The 23,833-nt window shown below is 52.5% G+C and overlaps 10 protein-coding genes across 10 annotated transcripts; 4 read left to right on the top strand and 6 right to left on the bottom strand.

The window, feature by feature from the left end:
* Positions 1-909: 909 nt before the first annotated feature.
* On the top strand, positions 910-3,369 carry BDV59DRAFT_195268 (F-box protein; the record flags this gene model as incomplete). Its single annotated transcript, XM_073692529.1, has 1 exon — positions 910-3,369. One exon carries the CDS (start codon positions 910-912, stop codon positions 3,367-3,369), a length of 2,460 nt encoding a protein of 819 aa, XP_073544715.1.
* Positions 3,370-3,473: 104 nt separating this feature from the next.
* Positions 3,474-4,783, bottom strand: BDV59DRAFT_100645 (Emopamil-binding protein). The gene is made up of 4 exons (XM_073686412.1): positions 4,406-4,783; positions 3,939-4,337; positions 3,850-3,866; positions 3,474-3,595 (listed from the first exon to the last, which is right to left on the bottom strand). The coding sequence occupies exons 1-4, from the start codon at positions 4,599-4,601 to the stop codon at positions 3,578-3,580; spliced, it is 630 nt and encodes a 209-aa protein (XP_073544716.1). The 5' UTR covers positions 4,602-4,783; the 3' UTR covers positions 3,474-3,577.
* A 1-nt stretch (position 4,784) lies between these two features.
* On the bottom strand, positions 4,785-6,378 carry BDV59DRAFT_100654 (3-deoxy-7-phosphoheptulonate synthase). The gene is made up of 4 exons (XM_073686413.1): positions 6,251-6,378; positions 6,127-6,181; positions 5,169-6,068; positions 4,785-5,114 (listed from the first exon to the last, which is right to left on the bottom strand). Exons 1-4 carry the CDS (start codon positions 6,254-6,256, stop codon positions 4,963-4,965), a joined length of 1,113 nt encoding a protein of 370 aa, XP_073544717.1. The 5' UTR covers positions 6,257-6,378; the 3' UTR covers positions 4,785-4,962.
* On the top strand, positions 6,117-6,999 carry BDV59DRAFT_100676 (uncharacterized protein). Its single transcript, XM_073686414.1, has 2 exons — positions 6,117-6,193; positions 6,265-6,999. The coding sequence occupies exon 2, from the start codon at positions 6,316-6,318 to the stop codon at positions 6,769-6,771; it is 456 nt and encodes a 151-aa protein (XP_073544718.1). The 5' UTR covers positions 6,117-6,193; positions 6,265-6,315; the 3' UTR covers positions 6,772-6,999.
* A 9-nt stretch (positions 7,000-7,008) lies between these two features.
* Positions 7,009-7,628, bottom strand: BDV59DRAFT_204765 (uncharacterized protein; the record flags this gene model as incomplete). Its single annotated transcript, XM_073694522.1, has 2 exons — positions 7,009-7,278; positions 7,344-7,628. The coding sequence occupies 2 exons, from the start codon at positions 7,626-7,628 to the stop codon at positions 7,009-7,011; spliced, it is 555 nt and encodes a 184-aa protein (XP_073544719.1).
* A 396-nt stretch (positions 7,629-8,024) lies between these two features.
* BDV59DRAFT_204766 (uncharacterized protein) lies at positions 8,025-9,719 on the bottom strand (the record flags this gene model as incomplete). Its single annotated transcript, XM_073694523.1, has 1 exon — positions 8,025-9,719. One exon carries the CDS (start codon positions 9,717-9,719, stop codon positions 8,025-8,027), a length of 1,695 nt encoding a protein of 564 aa, XP_073544720.1.
* A 3,004-nt stretch (positions 9,720-12,723) lies between these two features.
* Positions 12,724-15,003, top strand: BDV59DRAFT_185423 (uncharacterized protein). Its single transcript, XM_073690849.1, has one exon. It carries the CDS (start codon positions 13,361-13,363, stop codon positions 14,303-14,305), a length of 945 nt encoding a protein of 314 aa, XP_073544721.1. The 5' UTR covers positions 12,724-13,360; the 3' UTR covers positions 14,306-15,003.
* Positions 15,004-15,203: 200 nt separating this feature from the next.
* Positions 15,204-16,541, top strand: BDV59DRAFT_185424 (uncharacterized protein). The gene has a single exon (XM_073690850.1). The coding sequence runs from the start codon at positions 15,305-15,307 to the stop codon at positions 16,514-16,516; it is 1,212 nt and encodes a 403-aa protein (XP_073544722.1). The 5' UTR covers positions 15,204-15,304; the 3' UTR covers positions 16,517-16,541.
* A 385-nt stretch (positions 16,542-16,926) lies between these two features.
* BDV59DRAFT_209906 (cytochrome C1 family-domain-containing protein) lies at positions 16,927-20,808 on the bottom strand (the record flags this gene model as incomplete). The annotated part of the gene is made up of 11 exons (XM_073695477.1): positions 20,348-20,808; positions 20,217-20,292; positions 19,912-20,170; positions 19,809-19,864; positions 19,661-19,757; positions 19,262-19,613; positions 18,900-19,199; positions 17,904-18,052; positions 17,720-17,782; positions 17,245-17,642; positions 16,927-17,192 (listed from the first exon to the last, which is right to left on the bottom strand). Exons 1-11 carry the CDS (start codon positions 20,429-20,431, stop codon positions 16,927-16,929), a joined length of 2,100 nt encoding a protein of 699 aa, XP_073544723.1. The 5' UTR covers positions 20,432-20,808.
* Positions 20,809-22,321: 1,513 nt separating this feature from the next.
* On the bottom strand, positions 22,322-23,318 carry BDV59DRAFT_209908 (uncharacterized protein; the record flags this gene model as incomplete). The annotated part of the gene is made up of 3 exons (XM_073695478.1): positions 22,322-22,907; positions 22,962-23,076; positions 23,167-23,318. 3 exons carry the CDS (start codon positions 23,316-23,318, stop codon positions 22,449-22,451), a joined length of 726 nt encoding a protein of 241 aa, XP_073544724.1. The 3' UTR covers positions 22,322-22,448.
* Between the last annotated feature and the right edge of the window lie 515 nt (positions 23,319-23,833).

The following is a 23,833-nucleotide window of genomic DNA, read 5'->3' on the forward strand; positions in this document are numbered from 1 at the left end:
CGTCCGTACCAATGCTGAGTCCGCTGGTAGCGGTGCCACTCGGCCTCGCTCGTTGGCCGATGGCAAATCCCCCAAAGCCAAAAGTATCCAGAATTTTCCCACCTTCTTCGCCTTTTCCCCGCCATGGGTTGAGTGGTGTCGTGGTCGCCCTCTTGCGGCCTCCAACCACGGTGGATCATCACCAGTCTGGATCCACTCTCATCCTCGCCGCCGACTTTGGTTCGAGCAGTGGTAAGGAAACACCAGGTGGGTCGCGAGTGTACACCCTAGCTTTAGATTCAGTCCCTGGCTTCGGAACCTTGCTGTCGACGTCAGAACGGCTATCACGGGAATTATTTATGCCATCCGTGGCCCACAGAGGCAAACAAAAATGAAACTTTCAATAGACGGGCATTTCCAGTCTCGCGGGTCTCCATTCTAACTGACTTTCTGCCTTCCTTCCATTACCTTCTACTGTTCTGCCGAGACCAATACTTCTGGTCTTCCCCGCCTCACTGCCAGTATTCCATGACATCCACCTCCCTCGTGGCCTGGACCCCTGTCATCCACCACAGACGGTCTAGTTGAATGAGCACAGAAGGGGAAAAGCAAAGAACGGTAACGAGACGATAGCAACACCTCGTCCATCGCTGTAGATCAGCGGCTGATTGAGTATGACTGTCAGCACATCGGCTCGATGGACCAACTTTCAATGCCAATCATCATCTGATGTGATACTTTGTCGGCACCCATCTGCCTACGTTCGTTCACCCGCGCCATCACGGAACTGAAGTCATTTATTTATAGCATCGCCATCTATTGGTCTATGTTGCCACATTTGTCGAACACTAGCAGCTGTAGACCAGCTGGTGCCCTCTACGCCTTTCTTGCATCCAGTATCTGATATTTCTACCAAAGCATATTACCATAATGCCGTCGGTTTGGGCTGTGCCGGAAACAGAATTCGGCATCGTACCTGACCAAGAGTACGTCTTGGAAGCCTCCACAGTTAACAAGACAGATTCCGACGCGATGCTGCGGAACAGCCCCGAAAAGAATCACAAAGCCAGCACGATATCAGGATCAGGCGAAAGCCACCCGTTCAAAGAGGCACAGCGTATTCCCCAGAAGATAACCGAGCGACTTCTGAATTACGTCCCATCCGAATCTCGCCGTTCGTTACGTCAAACATGCAAGTCCTGGTCGCGCGCAATAGACCAAACAATGCCATCCTTTCCCCCAGCTGCCAATATCGCGCCGGCCGAAATCCTCCTACAAATATTCTACATGTTGAGTCCACGGGACTTTGACAATGCTCGGCGGACATGTTCACAGTGGATGCGTGTTAGCTTAAATGAGCGCCTTTTGGAAACAATGCTGAAGCGGGCAGGATGGTGGGACTCTTGGTTACAGGATTGCCAGGCGCGGCGTCCTCTGAAAAATAGGGAACAGAGCACTGTGTGGAAGATGAGCAGGCGTTTTGCCACAGAATGTGTCTTATCTGGTCGAAAAGTTAACGTGGAAAGGGCAGGTTTCATCACAACAGCAGTGTTGGATTTCTCAGAGCTGGCTGGAGAGCCGTCAGAAGGACGGCGCCCGCCTTTTTATGCTACCACAGAGGCCGGCGCCAACGACAGGCTATCCTCCACGTCGAAGTTCTACGCGAGTAATTGCGGGAACTACTTGCAGGTCGTTTCTGGACATAAGATATTCGTCTACCGCCTGCACAGGGTCGCCACCAGTTCCTCTCTAAACGTCTCAGAGGCCATAGACAAAATCGACATCACTCCTCTTGCCAGTATCACGTGTCCTGCGGAGGCCACAGCCGTTACAATGGATACGAGCACTGCGAAGGTGGTTGTGGCTGTCTTGATGCGGAATCGTTCGGGGCTAGTATGTGACCTGGTCCCTTCATCTGTTCACACCACAGACGTGCTCGACCGCGACCAACCGATGGAGCAACAAAGCGAGGCATCTAGCTCCAAATCCACCTTCTACACAAAGCGGCCCGTGGAACTTGCGTCTTCTCACTACTACCATGACATTTGCTCCGTTGACGATCCACCGCGCAGTGTATCAATCTGTCCGGGCCGTCGGTGTGTGGCGTTTGGCTCAAGTCGGGGAATCGAGCTGCACTGGTATGACGAGAAACGAAAGCAAGATTGTCGCAAACATTTTCCTATGTCCCAGCCATCAGAAGTCTTACACTTCTTACACAACCGACCTGAAACTCCGACAGAGCTACGGCTCATATCTTCACTGGCAGGCCCTGGAGGGCAAGAATGCCAGTGCCATACCGCTGCTTCCGAGGAGAAGCGGACTACCTGTCCGCTACATCTGCTGGCAGATGTCCAGTCCTTCACGCGGTGGACTCCCGAAGGAAATGGAAACCTCAGTCTAGTGAGGGCAACACACTGTCATCACTACCGCGCCATTCCCATCAACGACGGACTGCACATTCTGTTCATCGAGCCCCGCACCAGCCTTCTCTGCATTGGCTCCGATGCGCCAATTGGGGGCCCAACAAGCCTGACGCGAGCCCTCGTTTGCGTTCCACCCTTTGGGAAGGACCCCTCGGAGGCAGCGAAGGAGGGCTTCGTGCCTACGGTGTTTGCGGCGGGCTCAGACTGGAACTGGGGCTTGCGTGTCGTAGCCGCCTACGGGGATAGGATCATTTTGTATTCCGTGCCATTGGATGTGTTCAACGTTATTCGCAAGGAGCGCGAAAGACAGGGCGACGGGGTCATGGGCGACAGTGACCTAGCCCGGGACTGGTTTCTCGACAACCACCGGTCGCGAAAACGCCGCGAGAGTCTAGTTCAGAACCAGAACGGCGACTGGGAATTCCTGCTCAGCGTGAGCTACCGACCCACCGCCATGATGTGGCCTTTCAAGATCTACGGCAAGGAGATTGGACGCATGGACAATGTCGTCGAGTTGGCCCTGCAGGCTTCCCATGGAGGAGCTCGGGTTTGGGCGTTTGGGGCGTCAGGCGAAGCGCACGTGATCGACGTGGATACTTTCACGTCGGCGGCGCAGCCATCGTCGGAGATCCCACTGCGCTCGATGACTATTGGCGCGGACGGTAGCGTAGTGTCTGTTCAATCAGTGAGACGGGCTGAACCCATTCCGTTGTCGTCAGGGACGTCCCGCAAGAGAAAGCAAGCGGAATTACGAGACGGGTTCGGGGGGCAGCCCTCGCTTATGCACCGGTACCAGCATATGCCAGTGGGTGCGTATAACCCACCCGGTATGCACGGCTTATCGCATGCTGCCGATAGGAGTGCAGGTCGACGCACGTCGTTCGCTGCGTGCATTGTGGATCTCAAGATTCCCGAGTTGAGTTCTCGTGAAGGGGGGTGGATGCGGAATGAGAGCGAACGCGATTAAGTACATACTTTCATTTCATCTTACATTTTACGACGTGTAGCGTTGCGCAGGTGCTGTGTGATGCTGTACAAACAGTCTGGCTCCCATAACTTCTACTGTATACACTGCATTGCATTTGGATTACATTAGGTCTCTTATTGGATACATAGCGAATTTATTTGCAGTGGACGTCATCCACCAGTCTCACTGTAGTGCCTTCGACTCTTGCTCACTTACATCCATAACACTACCCCGTAGACCACCCATGTCCGAGCTGTCGATCATGCCATGGCGGTGGCAACTCCATAACATCATCTTGCATCCTGTAGTGTGGACAAGGATGTGTGTCGATCGACGCTCACACATGATCAAGGACTGACAGCATAGCCACCCATTCCTCGCCCCAAAACAGCGCATCTACAACGCCTTCTTCGCACTCCCGTTCAGACTCCCAGCCTGCGCCGCTTTAGCCATCCTAAAGGCCCTCGCGCAAGCGCGCACACTACCATAAACCAGGCCTAACCCCATATATCACGTTAGCAACAACACGACCGCCTCCACCGTCAACAAGGAGAAAAGCATGTACATACCTAAGGGAATAACCACCCAAAACGCATTCAAGAACACGAAATAGCCCCAGAAATAGAACTGCTCTGGACGCGAATTCTCCGCGCCAAACACGACCAATTCAAACAGACAGGTCATGTAGTACAGCACGTCGCCGTACAGCTGGCCCATCGAGACGAGCAGCTGGAGCGGATGGCGAAGCGGGTGGTCTGTGGAGATGAGGTGGACGAGGGCGAAGGACAGCGGGCCCCAGCAGAAGGCGGTGATGGACTCCATGCTGTGCACGAAGGAGTTGGGCACGAGGTACCGCGAGTCTGAGAGGGAGTATTCTTTCCAGAGTTGGCTGAAGAGGGTCTGTTTCGTGGGGAGGGCGTGGAGGTTCAGGCTATAGTAGCCTTCGAAGAAGAGGTGGATGCAGCCGCCTGGATGGATCGGTCAGTGGACATACTCCGTGCGGGAGAGAATCTGGGGTCTGGGGGAGGGACGGTACATAGCGCAAACCATTGGGCGGTTAGGAGATCCCCTGGTGAGATCTGGGGTCGCTTGTTGACAGTGAATAGGTAGGTCCCTAGGAAGATCACGGCACAGCCGACTGCGAAAAGGGAGATTAGGGCTAGGGTGCCCCGGGTGTTGGGGATGTAGCCTGGGATTTCCACGTCGGGGGGGTAGTAGGGATGGGCAGACATTGTGGCGTGGAGAGGTCAGGGCTGGAGGGAGAGATGTTGTTGCGCCTAGAGGGAAATGTTTCACAAATTACCATGCAGTCTTAGCCTGCTCGGCTGGGCAGCTTCCGAGTCGTCAGATCGCCCATTGTCTCCTTTTCTGAGCAGCTGCTTATGCTTCTGCGGATGCTTATAGATACTCCAACGACACACGTCGTATTCCAAATATGGTATTTAATTACAACCGTACCTAACTTTTCCTGGATAAATCGCTTACATACCAACCCATTTTAGGCCAAAAGGCACGGGACATCAAGCCATGCAGTTCATCACATAGAGACAGGAAACCAAAACAAGAAAAGGAGATCAACCACAGGCCACCCATTTAGTTAGATCCCAGCTTTTCCTTGCGGGCCCGGACACCCTGCGCCAAAGTCTCCAGGACCGACTCGGTATCCTCCCAGCTGATGCAGGCATCCGTGATGCTAACTCCGTACTTGAGACCGGCCTTGCCCTCGGGGGGCACCTTCTGGTTGCCTGTGCGGAACGTGTTAGCTTCATCCTTTGTAAATTAGCTCAAGAAAAGCCTACCCTCGTTGATGTTGCTCTCGATCATGACACCCATGATGGCAGTCTCACCGGCGGCCATCTGCTCCGCCAGGGTCGCGGCGACCTTGGGCTGGTTCTTGTGGTTCTTCTGGGAGTTGCCGTGGCTGCAGTCGACCATGAGCCGGGGGGTCATGCCTTGCGCGATGAGCTTGGCCTTGGCGTCGGCGATGCTCTGGGCGTCGTAGTTGGGGCCCTTCTTGCCGCCACGGAGGATGACGAAGCAGTCCGGATTGCCGACGGTGCCAACGATGGCGACCACACCGGGCTTGGTGACGGACAGGAAGTGGTGGGGGTGCTTGACGGAGCCGATGGCGTCAACGGCGACATCCAGGGAACCGTCGGTGCCGTTCTTGAAGCCGACGGGGAAGGACAGACCGGAGGCCAGCTCCCGGTGCACCTGGGATTCCGTTGTGCGCGCACCGACCGCACCGACGGAGAGACAGTCGGCCAGGAACTGGGGCGAGATGGTATCGAGCATCTCACTGGCAATGGGCATGCCCTTGTTGGTCAGGTCGACGAAGAGCTGACGGGAGGTGCGGAGACCCTTGTTGATCTGGAAGCTGTTGTCGATATCCGGGTCGTTGATGAGACCCTTCCATCCAACGGTGGTACGGGGCTTCTCCAGGTACGAACGCATGACGATCAGCAGGTCGTCCTTGTACTTCTCCTTCATCTTGAGCAGGCGATCGCAGTACTCGAGAGCCATGTCCGGGTCGTGAATGGAACAAGGACCGATGACGACCAGGAGACGGTGCTTGTCAGTACCGTGGACGACAGCAATGGCCTCGTCACGACCTTCCATGACGGTCTGTCTCGACTTGTCGGACAAGGCAATCTCATGCTGGAGGAGGTTGGGTGGTGTCAGGGGGTTGTAACCGCGAACTATACGGAAGAACGAGTGTTAGATGAAGCTTTCTTGGGGAGAATAGACCTAACGTACTTCTGGAGTCTTCCAGATGGTTCTTGTCGCCGACATGGCGATTCTCAATGAAGAACTAGACAAGTCGGTTAGTTCCAGCTCGAATGGGTGGTGAATCTGGCGGATTGGAAGCATCGTGACTCACAGACATGGTGACAGCGGGGTACAGCGGAATGGAGGGGCAGCTGAAGAGAGAGACGAGATGGGGGGATGGGGGAAGAGGAAGCTCTCTGGAGCAGGAGGGGAACGAGCGGTAGAGGGAGAGGGAGAGGAGCAAACGGGGGTATCTCAATTGGGCGCAGGAAGAGGGTCGTTTTCTTTTTTTTCTACAGCTGGATGTTCCTTCTCGTCGGCCGCGATCCCGGAGCCGCACGTGATTTCGGTGAGCCCGCGAATCAGCGCGGGGCCACCGCACCGCCGGATTCGGGGGGCTCCCATTGGTCTGTCGATCTCTTCGTGCACTTACATAAGCCCATCCTGCCGAGGCATCTTTTCTGGACAGGCCGAGTATACAGAGTATACACACTGGAACAAATGGATGATCTCCATATAATATCTGAGGTACAGGTCTCCCTTACCATGTCTTCCATCTCATCTATCCTCCATCGTCACCTCCCGATCCTTTCTCTTGTGGGGACGGACATCGCGGGCCGTGTTTGCGATTAAATTTGGCTCGGACCCTATCAGAATGCGACAATCTGCATAAGCGAAGAAATAAAAATACCCCATACAAAGTCTAATCCGTCCTGACTCTCTCAAGACGATTTGAACGGATCTCAATCCCGATAGTGTGGTGTCCCCACCAAGCTGAGTCCTGGCGCCTCAAGGCCACTTTGGCATCGCCGATAGGCTCTCACTGGGCTCCAGTGCAATCACGGACTGTCAGCCAAAGTGCATCGCTGTTTACTGCTTTTGCGGCAGCTTCGGACTAGCCGGGAGATCAGAAAGTGTCCGCTTTTGCCCCGTGCGTCCGTTCGCTTCCAGCCGATGGATTAGCTCCTGGCGAATCTTAGCGTGGTGGGTGCGGATAGAGTCCATCTGCTCCTGGCACAGTCTCAGCCGTTCTTCCTGGGCTTGAAAGAGCTGATCTAGCACTTGATTGCACTGCCGATGATATGAATCTAGCACCCGGTTGATGGCGTCCCTTTCATCCTCCAGTTGGCACGCAAGCCGCTGGACATACATTCAGCACCATAGCTACGATCTATAGCTCGTGCACTGATCAGGGTGTGGCTTACCTGACTGGACGCCAATAACATGCTCTGGGTCCTCCTGTGGGCCGTCTCCAGGAGTTCGCATGTTGGTTGCGAGTCAGTCTGAACCAGTCCCTTCAGGTCAAGGCCGCCTAGCGTTCCCGGCCTGGTCTCTGTCTTTTCCAAAAATGGATAGGCTGGAGAGCTCTTGTAACATAAAGGGGATGAGGAGACTTCTCTGTGACGCATGGGGGCATCTTCTGCGCCTTCTGGTTCCGAGCCTCCATCATACCCAGACTCGTTGCCCTTCCCCTGGTTCTGGAGGATCATTTGAAAAGGCTTTATCCCCAATCCTCGCTTACTCTGTATGCTGTTCGCTTGGGAGATAGTACTCTCACTGTCGCCACAACGGACCATCCGTGGACTTCCGTTCTTGTCGACGATTACCCGTTTTGGAGTACTTCTTCTGCACTGCATAAGCATGACGGGTATTTGCTGAACCTCACTAGCCGGAGACCTAATATTGGGGCTATCTCCTGTGTTTCCTTTTGCCGTGTCCCGACTGGGAGACGCATCCGTTGCCTTTCTCGATGCCTCAACATGTGACTCAGAAAGGGTTCCTATAGGCCGGCTCTCGTCATTATCCCTTTTTGCCGGCAGTTCGAGACTTTGGCTCTTCCAGATATTCGGACAAGGTAGACTCGGACGTAGTGTGTTCTTCGATCGTTAGCTGCTGCCCTGCGCCTGGAGGTTCTCTGATAATACCGTAGAATGAGATTCCACATGCTCATGAGGGCTTGATAAAGGTGCATTCCTGCGGGTCTCTACCGCACCTTTCGGCTCAATAAGGTCTTCACTTTCCAGCGTGTCGACATCATTGAAGGCTGCTGCCAGCTTTTTACCAACTTCTTTTCCTCTTCCCCTCGTTTCGCGTACATTAGCGGCCGGCAATTCTGAGTCCCGCATTTCGCTCTGAAGGGACATCTGAATAGTATCTTCAACGACCGAATTATCCTGAGAGAATACGCCAGCCGTACCGTCCTTGGGCATCCTGAAAGCAACCGGCGGGTCTGTGGCTTTGGCAGGACTGGCTCCATTTTCTACGTCGGGATCTCTGCTCACACCATGCTCCTGGTCATGTTTTGAGAGTGGTCCTTTGGTCTTGAGCAGCGGTGCAGCCAAATTGTCGGTTTGTATTTTCTTAGGGTCTTGGGTATATTCCGCTTCAATGGCCCGCCTCTCGGCCACGCCCTGGAGTGAGGTTCTCGGTTGCTTAATGGCTATCTCTGCCTTTACGTGCTTCTTGGGGCATTTGGGCTCTGCTTTCTTCCTCTTTTTGGAGGAAGAACCTTTGGTTGCAGATTCTCTCTTCCGTTTTCCGGTGCTGACAATTTTATCGAATACGGAACTATCGCCAGGATATGGGGATGATATAGACGTTATTGTGTCTTTCTCGGAGACTTCATCATGGTTCTCATCTCTAGGCCGCAGATCTACGGCAGCTTTAGAGTGGGATCGGTATATCTTTTGCCCTGGCTTCCGCTTGGGAAACATCATTGACTCTTGGGTGTTTGGCAATTGGCGCAGAGGATTCGGTTTGCAAGACAAACTGCGAAGTTGGTACGGAACTTTTTGTGGTTTGTTTTGGTTGTTAGAAATCTGACAAATATCTTTGCTTTGAGCAGCATCAGTTGGGGGTGGAACATCACCATCAGGGATTATACTGGTCTGAACTTTCAATGTGTCTTCTGCTTCATGATGCTGAGCCAACCTCTCGGTTACCAAGGTCTCAGCCTGAGTGGCCAGAAATTGTGACTCTTCTTGGTGGTCATGGCTGGGAGGCTGCATCTCACTCGTTCCAGGGACACCAGCGTACTGCGCCTCGTGTTTTTGCGCGCTTGTTGAGACTTTCTCGGAGCCATCTTGACTTCCATTCCTGCGATCAGGGTCCTCGTGTGTTATGTCGATTGCTGGAAAAACATTCTTCGCGTATTGTTCATGAGATGAATTCTCGTACCCTGGTTTCTCGTTCAGTTCAGTGCTGTTCGATGCCGACTTATTCACCACTTCTTCTTCCAGGTCTAACGGGATAAGGGTCAATGACGACTTTCGGGCTATCGAGACTGCACCTCGAGGAGCTTCTCTCCAGAAGCGAGAAGTTTCATGTACCGCTGTTTTCAAGGCACCCAGGTCCTCCTTAGAATCTATATGAAGCTTTCTTCCGTAGAGTGGCTTGTTCGTTTCGTTCACCATCATAATGCTAGTGTCAAGTGTCAACGTTAGTGTAGACCCGGAAAGTATCTGACTAGCGGCGACTTCAGAGATAACCTGTAATGGGACTTCGAGGTAGTCGAAAGACTCGTTTGATATTTTGGTCGTAGCGTAGATGAAGGTCAGGATGTATCCATTCAGAGATGCCATTACAGGTCCGTCGGTCAAAGGTGTCTCGTCCATATGGAGAGATTGCAGGAGATAGCATTGTTGCGTAGACTTTTGAGTTCCGTGTGATTCCTGGAGGGAATGAAGCTCCTGTAGATAGAAGGACAGAATCGGACCGTCTGAAATGTCTATATTATGGTTGAGACAACCCGGCTCGGTCGTTGGACTGTCTGTGTCTACCCCACGACGATGAATTATTCTAAGGATGGACGAAGCGAAGAAGCGCAAGACTATGTCAGCGTCATGCGTGAAAAGATTTGTGATGCTATAGGAAAGATTATCAGCTCAAGCAACTGGATCAAGCGTTACTGTCCACTTACCGCGATAGCTCTGCGGGTAGAAAGCCCGATAATGAGTGGGGGGTGTCTTGAGAACATTCCAGTTCACTGAGAAGTAGCTTCCCAGCCTAATATATATGAACCTGGCACAGATTTCTAGAACTGTTCGGACTCACCCATCGCCTTGAAGGTACCCCTTGATCATGGTTGATGAATACTTTGTAGAGACAGCTTCTTAGCTTTTGGTCGACCAACAGGCTATCTGGAAAAGTTTTCCGAGAATCTGGAACTGAGGTTGGTGTTTGAGAGGATTTCTGCTGCAGTTAGATCCCTTGGACGGGACGTGAAAGCTGAACAGTGTCGTACGTGTACGTGCAAGAGGGTGTCAAGGGCAACAGTCTGAGCGTGCCGCCAGTCGGAATATAGCAAGAGAGACGATAATTTGCGGAGTGATATTGCATCCAATGTCTTGGAGATCCGTTCTCTATCACGGATGATAATTGAGATGATGCGGTTGATAGACTCGCCATCTAAGGTGTCACCGGAGACGAGGGTCTGGCCCAGGGTATCTGGAAGACTGGTCTTGTCAGAAACTGAAATAACAGGTGTTCGTGGCGCGTACTCGAGAGCTTCCATTGAGTTTGCGGTCGCTATTCTCTCCAGATTGGAGATCAAATCCACAACGCAGTTTGATTCCTGGCTAGGAATTGGACCCGCCTTGAATTTAGGGAGTGATTGGATTCATTGTCTTACTTTGGGAAATCGAGGGTATTCATCGTGGGTATGGGAGAGTGGAGGGAGTGTAAGAAGTAGAGCTGAGGCGGTAGTCGTAGTAGTAGTTAGCATCCAGGAAGGACCAAACCCCCTCGAGACCACCTGGATGTAGGCATTAGTCAGTGGTATCGTCCAGTATAACGAATTTGGTAAAGCGAACCGCCATTTTCTCGCGTTTTTGACCGCGTCAAAAATTCTATCTATTTCAACCACCAACCATGCCTCCAAAAGCGCGTCAAATTCAAGATATCTAGCTGAATGCAAGGGCCAACTCTATAACAAGTTCCGCCACAGAAAGTAGGCAAATTACTCAAGATACTAAAGCTGCGCGTATCTATAATATGCCTCACTTAATCTTTCGGTATCGACTAAATTGGAGTACTACGAGAGGACGTTACTCCTATCTTTAGGATGCCATGCTATCTTCGCTTTTACAAACCTCATGTCGATATGCCGTTGCAGCATGTCGATATACGGTTAGACCGTACGATTGTTTCGGGGCTGGTTGAAGCTGCACTTCTTCTACTTCCCCCGGCTAACACACTCGAAGGCAAGATTGGGGCAGCCAAGGAAATGCAAAAGAAAGCTAAAGAGGGTCAAATCGCCGAGGTATCTTTTGTTGATCGCGTGCGAAGTTCTGGTTGCTATTTCCTCGCCGAAAGGGAGCAGAAAGAATTGTAACTACGTCTAATACCTGATATTCGATTCTCGGAGCCTGTCATGATTGACGGATGCCTATGCCACTGGCTTGAATATAAGGACTTCTTTGACTTTCGATCAAACCTATTCATTGTCTTAAGACCAACAACCTGCTAAAGGAATATGCTTCGTGCCTAGGGTCTGGAGCTGTAGTATATAAATTGCCTTGTCGCAGGTGCAGGCCAACGGAACACCCATTCACCCAGAGGTCCCACAACGTCGTTACTTTCAACATTATAAGCCTTTTTTATCCGAGCTTATCCATTCTGCTTGGCCCAGCAAACGTAGGTTACTACACTGGTTATAACGACCGCAGGAAGAACTACCATAGTATTAAGAAGTTGAACCCAGGCCGCAATGATCCTTCCGTATGTGTTCACCACAACAGGCGCATCTTTTATCAACAACATGTCGAAGCCTCATTTGACGCCGCCCCAATTCTGCATGGCTATCGGACCGATTCATCGAATTGTGGCAGGCTAAGGCACCCAATTTTAGTACAGCGCTGCGGCTGAGCAGAGATCGCAAACAAATCAATCATCAAATCCCCGTGTTTCCCCACGAACCTCCGATGATATTAAAAAACTGCCGTGTCCTTCTATTCCAATCATCGTAGGATCTGGCATAATCGCAGGTAATTATGAGACTTATTCAAACGCGAGCCTCCGGTATTAAACTTATCGAAGTTGATGAACAGAAGATTCGCAACAAGGAGATCCGCTACGCGATCCTGTCTCACCGATGGGGGGATGACGAAATTAGCTTCCAGGACGTGAACCCCTCGACTGGATGGAGGAGAAGTACCGCCGAATATGCCAGATGGCAGAGGACCCGGAAGACGGCAGGCTACCGAAAGATCAAAGCATTCTGCCACAAGGCAGCTTCCGAATACGAGTACGGCTGGGTCGACACATGCTGCATTAATAAGGATAGCAGCGCCGAGTTGTCAGAAGCTATCAACTCGATGTATCGCTGGTATCAACTGGCAGGAATATGTTATGTGTACCTCAACGATGTTCCCTTTTCCACTGACAAGAGCCAGTTGGAGGCCGGGCTCGAGCAGAGCGTGTGGTTCACACGCGGTTGGACCCTTCAAGAACTCATCGCACCATCTAATGTGGTATTTCTGGCCGCAGACTGGAGAGAAGTCGGATCAAAGAAGGAGTTTGGCGGGTTGATCTGCAGAATCACCCGTATAGATGAGTCTATCTTATGCGGAGAGGTGCCGCTTCATACCGTCAGCGTTGCGAAGCGGATGTCCTGGGCTGCTGCTAGGACAACCTGCCGGGTCGAAGATATTGCGTACTGCCTCATGGGTCTCTTTGACGTAAATATGCCTCTTTTGTATGGGGAGGGCGAGAGGGCCTTTTTCCGCCTCCAGGATGAGATCATGAAAGACTCCGATGACCAGACTATTTTCGCCTGGGAAGACCAGGATATCGATCCACATCGGCCGAGCGGTTTGTTGGCTCGGTCCCCAGCAAACTTTCTATCCTGCATGGCCATGACTCCGTACAGTCACGCCGGCGGATCTGTGCCTTTCGAGGTAAGCAAAAGAGGCATCCGGCTTTGTCAATTTTTCCTAGGTGGGCACGAATCAACTGGTCCAGGAACGTTGTCTGGCACCACGACGATCATGCTTAACTGCCGGGATGACACAAGGTACCCTGACTTTACCTTTGGTATAAGATTATGCAGGTCCGAGCATAACGACTGCTTCGTCCGGGTCGCACCGACATTGGACCGGACACTTTCCTGGACTCATCTTCATTCCGCCAAGTACGATACGATATATGCAGCCAAACGACTACCACAGACTATAGAGAATTACTCCTTAGGGCGGTATTTGGTGTACAAGGAGCAGGAACTCCGATGGAGAAACCGCCGGAATATCATCGTTCTCCTGGACTGTGTGGGATCAAAGCTGATAGGGCCGTTCAATTCCGATGGAAATCCCCGCCGAGTGCACCCCCTGAGTTATCCCATCCAGCACTTATCATCCGCCATGCAATTGCGATAGATAAACGAGATCCCGAGCTCCTTCCGGTATTTGCCGGAAAGCCTATGCCTAATGGGACACAAGGCATTATTCATATGTGGTTTGCAGGTGATCACGATGTAGGTTTCCGACCCGCTTGGGGAGTGGTGCCGTTTACTCATTACTTTCAGGGCATGGGGGGCATGTCCCCCTCTACCCCTAGGCCTCAACCTGATCGGCAGGGCAGTGGCACCGATCTCAGCTTGTTTCCACTCAGTTGGATGGTTGACCAGGCGCGTAAGGCTGGTCTGTCTGTAGATCAGGTAGTCGCAAACAGGCTCATTAGTAATGTTCAGCTCTATAACATTTCATTATCTTGGCGCCTGAGAGCAGACGGTCATCTGCACCAAGCTGCGCGCAATTACTATGACCCATCGCTTTATCAAAGGCTATATGACGCCTCTCAAGCTGCCGGTGTCCGTCATACGGATCACCCAAGCACCTGGGCTCTTGCACCACTCAAGGACTACATGGTTAACATGCTGCCGTCGTTTTTCCTCGATGGCTTTACAGGCTCCGTGGGGTTTGTTATTCCGCATTGGTATTGGAGAGCGATTCCAACCAGCCACGAGATCCATCATTCGGTCCTCGAGCGTCTCAAGAGCCAGCCGGAGTACCGGCCTCGGAACATAGTTCCAAATGGCGTGGTGGGTTGGGACGATAGCACCTACTCGGGAGGTTTGTGTTATGGGGCCGACGACGACAACAAGGGTCGATGGTCATCAGACTCAGGCAGCACATCTGGGATCTCTTGTCGATCGTCTGAGTATTATTATTAGACTAGAGAGGTTGCAAGGTGCTGTGGGAGACGCCGGTCCATTAGTTCATACGCCCATACCTCTCCCATTGCGCGTGGGGTTCGCGGAATTATTCATAGGTCTGACCACCGATGACCGTAACAAGTAGGGTTGGCCGTAACCATACAACATCCAATTGTGATTATTAGCTTCACGTGAACCCCTCCGTTGACGTAAAAGATGGTTTCTGAGCAGTAAACCATATCGCACACTGTACCGCTGTTTTGTGATAAAGGTCCGGGAGATCCACGGTCCACAAATAGGCACTTCCTGGCAAGTATGGCTGAGTGATTTGAGACCGGAGATCTGGGAGTTCGATTACCATTTGGGCTGTTGTGCGTTGATGCAGGGCAATGTAGATAGATGTGCGCTGAGAGTTTGAGAGTCCCTGCTTACATAATCGTGTGGAAGCTCGTCTTTTGCTTACTTACATTTCTCACTTCAGTTCAGTGACCATCTCAAAAAAGCTGTTGTCATTAGCTCTATTCATAAGGATACTCACCCTGCCAAGTATGCTCGATGCCGGTTCAAGCTCTCGGAGGCACTATGTCGACAAGAAACCGACGCTGATCTAGATTTTGCGAATGCCAAAGCTTCATACCTCGAAATCGTTAGCAGGACGTGTCCGTCACCGGAAGAGCCAGCAAACTTCTCTATAAAGCCGTTGGACCAGGTGGTTGAGGAGGACTTTGATTCCCTTATACATATTAGTCAACGATGGATAGTTCTTGCATCTGATCGAAGTATATCCTGCTGACAAATCTCCCCGTCGGCGACTGTAAGCTCCGGTCCGAGTCGGAAAGTTGGATGTCCCGTATGCCGGGGAGTCCCTGCAGGTACCGTGATACGATCTCCTTCCAGCTCTCAGACTCACGCCGCAAGGGCACCAAACCATGGCTAACCCAGCCGGATGCTCTCATATAAGCCATTCGTCCCCCTGCGTGTCGCCTGTCTCTCACCCCCACCTGACCACTACTCACCATGACATATCCTGAAAGCCACCACCAGGAAGAAGGCCTCGTAGGCTCCTCTAAACGGTGTCCCATTACTGAGATCCTCGAGCAACTATGGGAACTGAATCCCCTAGCCCGAACCAAGAACACGGCCCACCGAGCCACTCAGCGATCTCTCCCAAAGACGACGCTGCAGAGGCAGCGGGCGTCCGTTGCGGCGCAATCCCTCGAACGTGATAGCCACCTCCCCGAACACCTCCCGCCGGATCTCTTGACCCAGCACGATGACGACCGCCACGCTCCCCCCGAGAAGACCGTCCTCTACCTGGCCTACGGATCGAACCTATGCTCCGCGACATTTCTGGGCATGCGCGGCATCAAACCCCTCTCGCAGATCAACGTGGTCGTGCCCACCCTGCGATTGACGTTTGATCTTCCCGGCGTACCATACGTGGAACCTTGTTTTGCTGCGACTCAATTCCGCAGCCATCCGTCCCGCGAGACCGAAGAGCATGACTCCGAGAACGGAGACGAGGACGAGGACGAGCTCAACGAGAAGCAAGCCACATCGGAAAAGGCCCCCCTCATAGCATCGCGGGCAACACAGTCCGGCCTGGTTGATCGGTCTCTCGTCGGCGTCGTCTACGAAGTCTCACTGAAAGACTACGCTACCATCATTGCCACTGAGGGCGGTGGCCGAGGATACAAGGACATCGTGGTTGACTGCTACCCGTTCCCGGATACCTACGACCCGGCGGACCCGGTGCCTGAGTGTCCGGGCACTCGTCCCTTCAAGGCTCACACGCTGCTATCTCCGGCGAGTGATCCAGACGTGCTGGCCCGCCTGAAAATAGAGCGCAAACGCACGCCACCCGTCATCCGGCCCCGACCTGGCTATGCCCAGCCGTCGCCTCGTTACCTGAACCTGATCAGGACCGGTGCGGCTGAACATGACCTCCCTGTATCATACCGCACCTACCTGTCCCAGCTCCATTCATATCGTATCACCACCTTCCGTCAACGAGCCGGTAAGGCGGTCTTTATGGTGCTGTGGGGACCGCTGCTGCTGTTGACGCTGGCGCTCTCGAGATTGCTGGCTGGTCCGGATGGTCGCAGTCCCCCGTGGCTGATGGAGTTCTCCGACCTGGTATTCTACGGGGTGTGGACCAGCTACGATAAGCTCTTTGCCAAGATATTTGGTGACGGCGAGAGAACCATTGATGATAACGAAGACGATTGAGTGTGCTAGATATCGGCTGTATATACCCACATGTTAGACATCAAATACATTCAGGATAAATACACTTTGACTGCTCCAGCTTTGTATGTCTGGTCTTGGACGTTTCCAATGGCGATTACCAGGCCATGCAGAGAATTCTAGCCACGAGACGGAACAAAGTCCCTCGGAGAAAACAGTAGTAGACAAAGGAAATATGACATTGGATCTTCAAACAAGATTTTGGAAAGAGAAAAAATATCTAGGGTACAGATACAGGAGTCCTGAACAACATGTAACAAAACAAGCATAGACCATTGACAAGTGCGAGGACGGTGCCGACACCAACCGGAGGTCGGGGTTACATTATTCAAGGCTCGCTAGCCGCCTTCCTGTCCTTCACTTGTGGCATCGGAGATCGTCCGCGGCGGGATTTAGCGGCGGGAGACAGGGGGGTTGTACACAATCTTCCGCGTCTTGATAGGGGACCACTTGTAGCGCTTGACCCAGACGCTCAGGGCGAACAGACCGGACAGAAGGGCGATGGCCTTGACACCCATCTTCTTGCGGTCATCCATCTCAGGCTCGGCGGCCCAGTTCAGGAACTCGACGACGTCCTTGGCCATCTGGGAGGTGGTCGCGGGAGTGCCATCCTCGTACTCAACGACACCGTCGAACAGGACACGACCCATAGCAATGGCTGGTGACAGTTAGCCGGGAACAACCAGTCAGACACATGGGGGACCACATACCGGTACCAGGGAAGTAAGGGTTGAAGTTCATGCCCTCCTGGACCGTGGCACCCGCGGGAGGCTCATCGGGGTAGCCGGTCAGCAGACTGAAGATGTAGTTGCAGCCGCCGTGACGACCCTTGACGATCAAGGAAAGATCAGGGGGCAGAGCACCACCGTTGGCGGCACGGGCAGCCTCCTCGTTCTTGTAGGGGCTGGGGATGTAGTCGGACAGCTTTCCGGGACGCTTCTCGATCTCACCCTGGTCGTTGGGCTCGGTGTCGTATTCGTTCTCCTCGGCGAAAGCCTTCATCTCATCGACGGTGTGCATGACACCAACGAACGAGCGCCAAGGCACACGAGTGAGGGAGTGGCAGCTGGCGCACACTTCACGGTAGACCTGGAAACCACGACGAAGGCTAGATGAAGGATGAGCATTTGGTACCGTAGGAGGCGGGTAACCGAGCACGCTGGCCGATCTGTGGGAGGAACTCACGCGGCGTGGTCGAAGGTCTTGTTCCACTTGGCATGCTCCCAAGGGTAGTTGGTCGGGTGCAGACTAGAAATCGATGGGTCAGCTCCGTCAGTCACTCATCGTATGGGGTCGATCGGTCGGCGGAACGGAGCAAGCCAGCCGGGATAGGGAAGCCCAAAGAAGGTATCATGAAGGAAAAACTTACCCCTCTTCGGCAGGGGTCGAGGCAAAAGCCTCCTGGCCATAGAGATAGAAGGCGGAGCCAGCAGCAATGGCGGTTGCGACGGAAGCAGTGACGGTGAGGTTGAAGGGGGAGTTGGCGGATTCAGCACCGGCGGCCGAGGAAGACGCACGCTGGGGAGAGGATCAGTATATCATCCTTGGAAAAGCTTTCTGGACCGACTGCGGAACGATTGACCTCGTTGAATGGGCCCAATGGGTGTCAGAGGTCGGGGGGAGGAGCGTACCGTGGAGGTTCTGTTCACGGACTGACGTGCGACGCCCCGGAAGGGCACGCCGCGCAGGACAGTACGTGCCAGCATACTGACAGGATGAAGGACCCTCCGATCAATGAAGAATCAGGAAGGCAAGATAGCCACGGAGAAGAGGGGGGAGGGGGGAGGAGGGGGTCGATGGAGGGAGGCAGCGCACAGGAGAATGTGCTTTTGGAGGTGTGAAGTCGAGGTTCCAAGTCGACCGGGCAAGTTTCTCTTGGGTTTGGAATTGGCTAAACCCTGCCGCTGATTGGCTGGCGCTCCGGCTCTAACTGCCTTCGGTGAAAACCGCGATTTTTCGGAACATCAAAATTTACTCCTCCCACCACAGCGACGCCGACGGGGAACACCAACCCTCATGGACCTCGAATATCGATTTGATTCCCTCTTCCGCTGCCTTCGTCTCTTCGCCCAGTGGGTTTCGTCGCCGTGATCCCCCAGGTGCGCCTCCTGCCGTGTCTTCCGTCCAACCCCCTTCTCCCCCGTTTCGCTTCCGTTATTTGCCGTCTGTGTGGGCTGCCGCCTTGGCCTGTCTTTCCGACGCAATCGCCATACTCAGCGCCTTGATCGCATCTCGCACTGGAGGAGTGCCGCCGCCGTTCAAATACAACACTAAAGCCCAATGCCGGGAGACGTCGGACAGTTCGACCGCTCAGCCCCTACCGTCCGTTAGAAGTCATCCCATCCAGGCCGCTCGGATTACATACCACACTCTCCAATGCGACATCCGCAAGCTGTCTAGGAACCGCCCCAGGGAATGTCTGATAGTCGAGGAGCATTTCGTCGTACGTCGGAAGCTCAAGACATTCGGCGCATTGTTCCACATACTGTAGTGCGGTCTGGAGATCCGTCGGGTCGACTTGAACCACGTCAAACGTAGCACCTCGGATGGCGATCCCATGCCGACTCAATTCCTCCAGGCATTCTTTGTAGATCACGTAAATCGCTCGGTTGGATAGGTGTGGCACGGCTTGCTTAATGTCGACTCGGTCGAGAAAGGCTTGGTCCTGCAGCCGAAAAGGGCAGTCAGTACAGACGATGTATACATCCAGGACAGGATGGCACTCACCAACGCCGTGATAATATTGCTGGTGCAGAGAGTGATCACATTCGGATGGCGTCGCAGACGGTCCAGCCCAGTGAGGAGCGCATGGACAGCACGGACAGCGTCGAAGGGCTCATTCCCATCAAGGGCTCGGTCTCTCCGCGCGGCCAATGTCTCTACTTCGTCCACAAACACACAGACAAAAGTGTCTTCCTCTTCCTCCAGCGACATTTCGATGTTTTCGAAAGCCTTTGCCACCAACTTGCTACTTTCTCCGAAGAATTTACTCCCCAGAGAAAGAGCGTTGATCTCGATCAACTTGCTCTTGGGATAATGTCGTCCTAGGCGGATCGCGAGCTTCTGGGAGAGACCTCGGCTGAAGCAGTTAGTTGCTATAGTTGACTGGCAAAGGACGTAACGTACCAAAGGCTAGTCTTCCCTGTTCCTGGAGGACCCCAAAGAAGGACCAGTCTGTTCCAATCGATAGTCCATTTGTTGAGTTTGCGAGAGGAGAACGAGACTGTTGGTGGTTAACGAGATCATCATATACGCTCTGGGAGGACAAAGCGACCCATCCTGCTAATTGCATGCAGTAGTCTTATCTGAATCGGTTGGTCGTATTGGAGCCTGTAGGTTCTCAGCCAAAATTCACAGGGAGCAAGCTCCGAGCATACGATTCCCAAAGTCCATCCAGCTCCCTCTTCGGTAACATCAAGACCCTTCCCCTTGTAGGGTCATCATCCCCGTCTGTCGCGTCCTCTGGCTGCGTAACTGGCTGAGATCTTTCATGATCGCATGCTGTGCGAAGTTGGTATGCCTGAACGTCGAACTCCACCTGTGGAAGTGGGTATGCCCCCGACTCTCTGTCCCCTCCGATGTACTCGGTAACAACGATGGACTCTATTGCCTGGGCGTACGCAGCTTTCAACCCATCTGTGCCGAGTCAGTGGCGGTCTCAGAAGGAACAAGGTAGTATTACCAAAGAAAAGAATCTTTTGGCCCAAAGACAGAATCACGAACCTGTCCATAAGCCATTTGGTAATTTCATCCCTAATCTATTCCACCGTCTGTCGGCACTTCAACGGATCAGCGAGGACAGATTCGACATACCAGATCGGTCCGCACAATGATCCCATCCCCGTTACCCTTAATACGAGCTCCCACATGCAGAGCCGGGATTTGGGAAACTTCCATGTTGATAGGAATATGGGATCCTAATCCTGGAACTTGGACGACTACAATTGGATGTGATGAACTGAGCTTTTGTTGTCTTGCTTATGCCTGGAGGTTGGCTCTGCGTGGCAGTTGGGGGTTGTTCGATCTGGTGAGGTAGAGAGGCAACTGATGGACATGATTGGTCCCGCGACATCTATCCTTCTCATGCATCAACGATGATTGTGGACTGGCTCAGAGAAATTACCCTATGATACTCGTTTGCGCCATTGCGTTTTATATAAAAGGCGTACTTCTGCAGCACCTTATACGTCCCTGCATTCTAGCAGAGGACACTTATTTGCTCCACGACCGGTGAGTTACCACAAGTATTCGTATTACGGGTTTTGCTGGGATGTTCAGGGAGATTAGACAATTTGTTCGCCATGCGCTCTACAATTTATATATATATATATTACTCAGCTACTCCGGAGGAAAGGGATCGAACAGTGCCTCTATCCTAATGAGACTTTTTAGCAGATAAATACACACGCACGCTTGACATACTGGCATATATTCAGAAACCGTTAGAGCTCGCAGGAATGTCCGTTCTATCTGCGCTATGCTAAGGATCTACAAAATGTCCCTGCTCCAACCTGAAAGTTACAAGATGCAGGAAGTGTCTGAACCCAGTCTCCTGATCACAATGAGCACGGATCATACCTCGGTGCTTACCTACTGCTGTTTATCATGTAGGTTTTTTGTTTTGATGGTTCCGGTCTTTTGTGTCTGCCCTCTTGGCACGCAACTTCTCACACACACACCTCCGCCCTTTCAACGCGGCCAAGTGTAGGGGTGTTCTCTTATACTTGTCCTTTGCTTTAACATTAGCATTATGTGCAAGCAATAACTCCACCGCCCACTCTTGACCATCACGTGCTGTTATATGTAATGCTGTCTCGTCATGAGAGAGTCTCGCCTCAACATTAGCGCCGTAGGCAAGTAATAACTCCAAATGGACTGCTGCCCATGCAAAACTGCCGTATGCAAGGCTGTTCGACCCTCAACACGCCCTACTTCGGTATCCGCCCCATAGTGCAGGAGTAGACGGGCGACATGTTCGTGCCTACGTCGAACAGCCCAGAGGAGAGGTGTCCCTCCCCATTTGTCCGGAGCATTGATATCAACAACACTGTTTGCCAACAGCGCTATCACAGCGGATTCGTGTCCGCCTTCTGCTGCGTGTGATAATACGGTCCGGCCTACCCAGTCCGCCAAATGGTTCCGGGAGCCCTCTTTAGCTAAAAGCATGCTCATCACAGATGCGTGACCGCGCCTTGCGGCATAAAAGAGTGGCGTTAGCGAATTTATGCTGCGATGATGGGCGTCAATGTCACCTCGAGTTAATAGCATCCATACAATGTCAGTCAACCCCCTTTCCGCAGCGTACGTCAAGGCAGTTTTCCCGAGATAGTCTTGCGAGTTGACCCTTATATTGGACTTTGTGAGGAGTAAAAAACGGACCGAATCCACATTCCCGGAAGCGACAGCGTTGAAAAGCAATCCCACGTCCCCATCTACTCCCTTTTGCAGGTGAGATCCGCCATCGGGGTGGGGGAAGAGTATCGAAGTTCCTGCATATACTTCTTTCCCTTTATCGTCCTTAGGGTGCGGTGCATTGAGATGAGATGGTGGGTGGTCCACCAGGCGTTTTATCAAACCCCAATTCTGAAGCTCATCAGATACAGAGATAAGCTTTTTTATTTCTTCAGTGGAGACCTGGGAATCCGAAACATGGAGTTTTCTGCTGGATGCAATCGCAAGCCGTCGTTGTGGGACGCACATCCGCCGCATGGGATAGTTGGTATTATGCAGCCTTCCTGGGCTCAAAAATACTAGCATATGGCCCCGCTCTCGTAAACTCCTCCATGGTAAGAGATGAGTCGCGCATGTATATAGCGGTAAATAGACGCCTATGGGTAGCTTTTACACATGGAATGATGGCAAGTCCCAATCCATGAGGTCCAAGCCCGATAAAGGGCAATACAACATGTAATCCCTAATTTGTCACCATCCAGGAATTCCTACTTTCCAGTAAGGAGCCCTTCGCGGGGATAATATCCCCTGAGTATTTGAACGCGTCACGAGTGGTTGCAAGAAGCCCACCATTACTGCTTTGATCAGACTTCCAAGCAAAGATACTGTAGTCATCGAGGATTTTGATTATCTCTTCTTGCAGTCTTATGAAGGCCATATTACCCTCTCCGTATAATAGGGGCATGTTGATCCCGAATAATCCCAATAGGCAGTAGGCTCTGTCTTCTACTCGCCTCGTCTGTCGACGAGCTGCCCATGACATTCTCTGTGCGATGCTCATGTCGTCCAAGTTAGCAGTTCCGGAAAGGATATCGACAGGTATTGTGGTGCGCTGAGCTATTTCATCTTTTAGGCTGTCTTTTGTTCCCAGCTCATTCCATTCGCTATCGTAGAAGATGACTGTTATGGGTGCAAGAAGCTCCTGTAGGGTCCAGCCTCGGCTAAACCATCAGCTGGTAGATGTTCTGGATCCTACGCCGTCGGATAAGGCTCGGGATTGGGGTGGTACGTCGGCCAGATATGCGTAACAAACTTCAGCTTCCTCATACCATCGATACATCGAGTTGATGGCTTCGGATAGCTCCGCGCTACTGGATTTGTCGATACAGCATGTATCCACCCAGGCCTAGACATGCCCATGAGATTTTGCCATGGAACAGTATTGTTGGATTTTATCATACCCCTTCCTTCTTGTGGGATCTGGTCCATTGATATCCTGAAAGGACACCTCCTCGTCTTCCCAGGTATGGGAGAGGATGGCATAATTTGGAATGCAATCGGCGGTGAACTCTTGAAGTCTGATTTTATCGTCTGCCTCATGAAGCAAATACATAGTGGGTAGCTTTGCGAAAAGGTACTTCAGCAGAGGAAGCTGTTGTATTCACTTCTCCAGACAGGGTCACCTTTTAAGGCGACGCCAACTGGCGGGCAAGAATCAGCCGTCTCAGCCTTGTGCATCGGCTGATCCTTCGTGTCGGGATCGACACCAGGCAGCGACCATTAGTATGGCCCACCACACGGAATTATCATTCAGCATAGCGTCTGCAATCTTTTTGCATATTTTCATCCATACCTCCCGGTAATGGTGGTAGAGGTAGAGGTAGTTGTATGTTACAGTGTGGTGGATGTTGATTCGTGGGGCCGGAAAGGGGAAATCCGAACGCCGATCGCGATGCGCCGACCCATGGAATTTCTGGGGTGTTGCGGCCTTCTCTATTATTATCAATTGCTTCTGCAACGGTCCGTTCCCACGGCCTCTGACGATTTCACGATGATGATTCTCATTGCATAGCTACGCTCTTGACGATAATCCATTTCATTCTCTCTTCCTTTCTCTTGTTTTCCCCC

Source organism: Aspergillus ambiguus, assembly GCF_047715705.1.
Source record: "Aspergillus ambiguus strain CBS 117.58 unplaced genomic scaffold BDV59scaffold_36, whole genome shotgun sequence".
In the NCBI taxonomy this organism is placed as follows: Eukaryota; Fungi; Ascomycota; class Eurotiomycetes; order Eurotiales; family Aspergillaceae; genus Aspergillus; species Aspergillus ambiguus.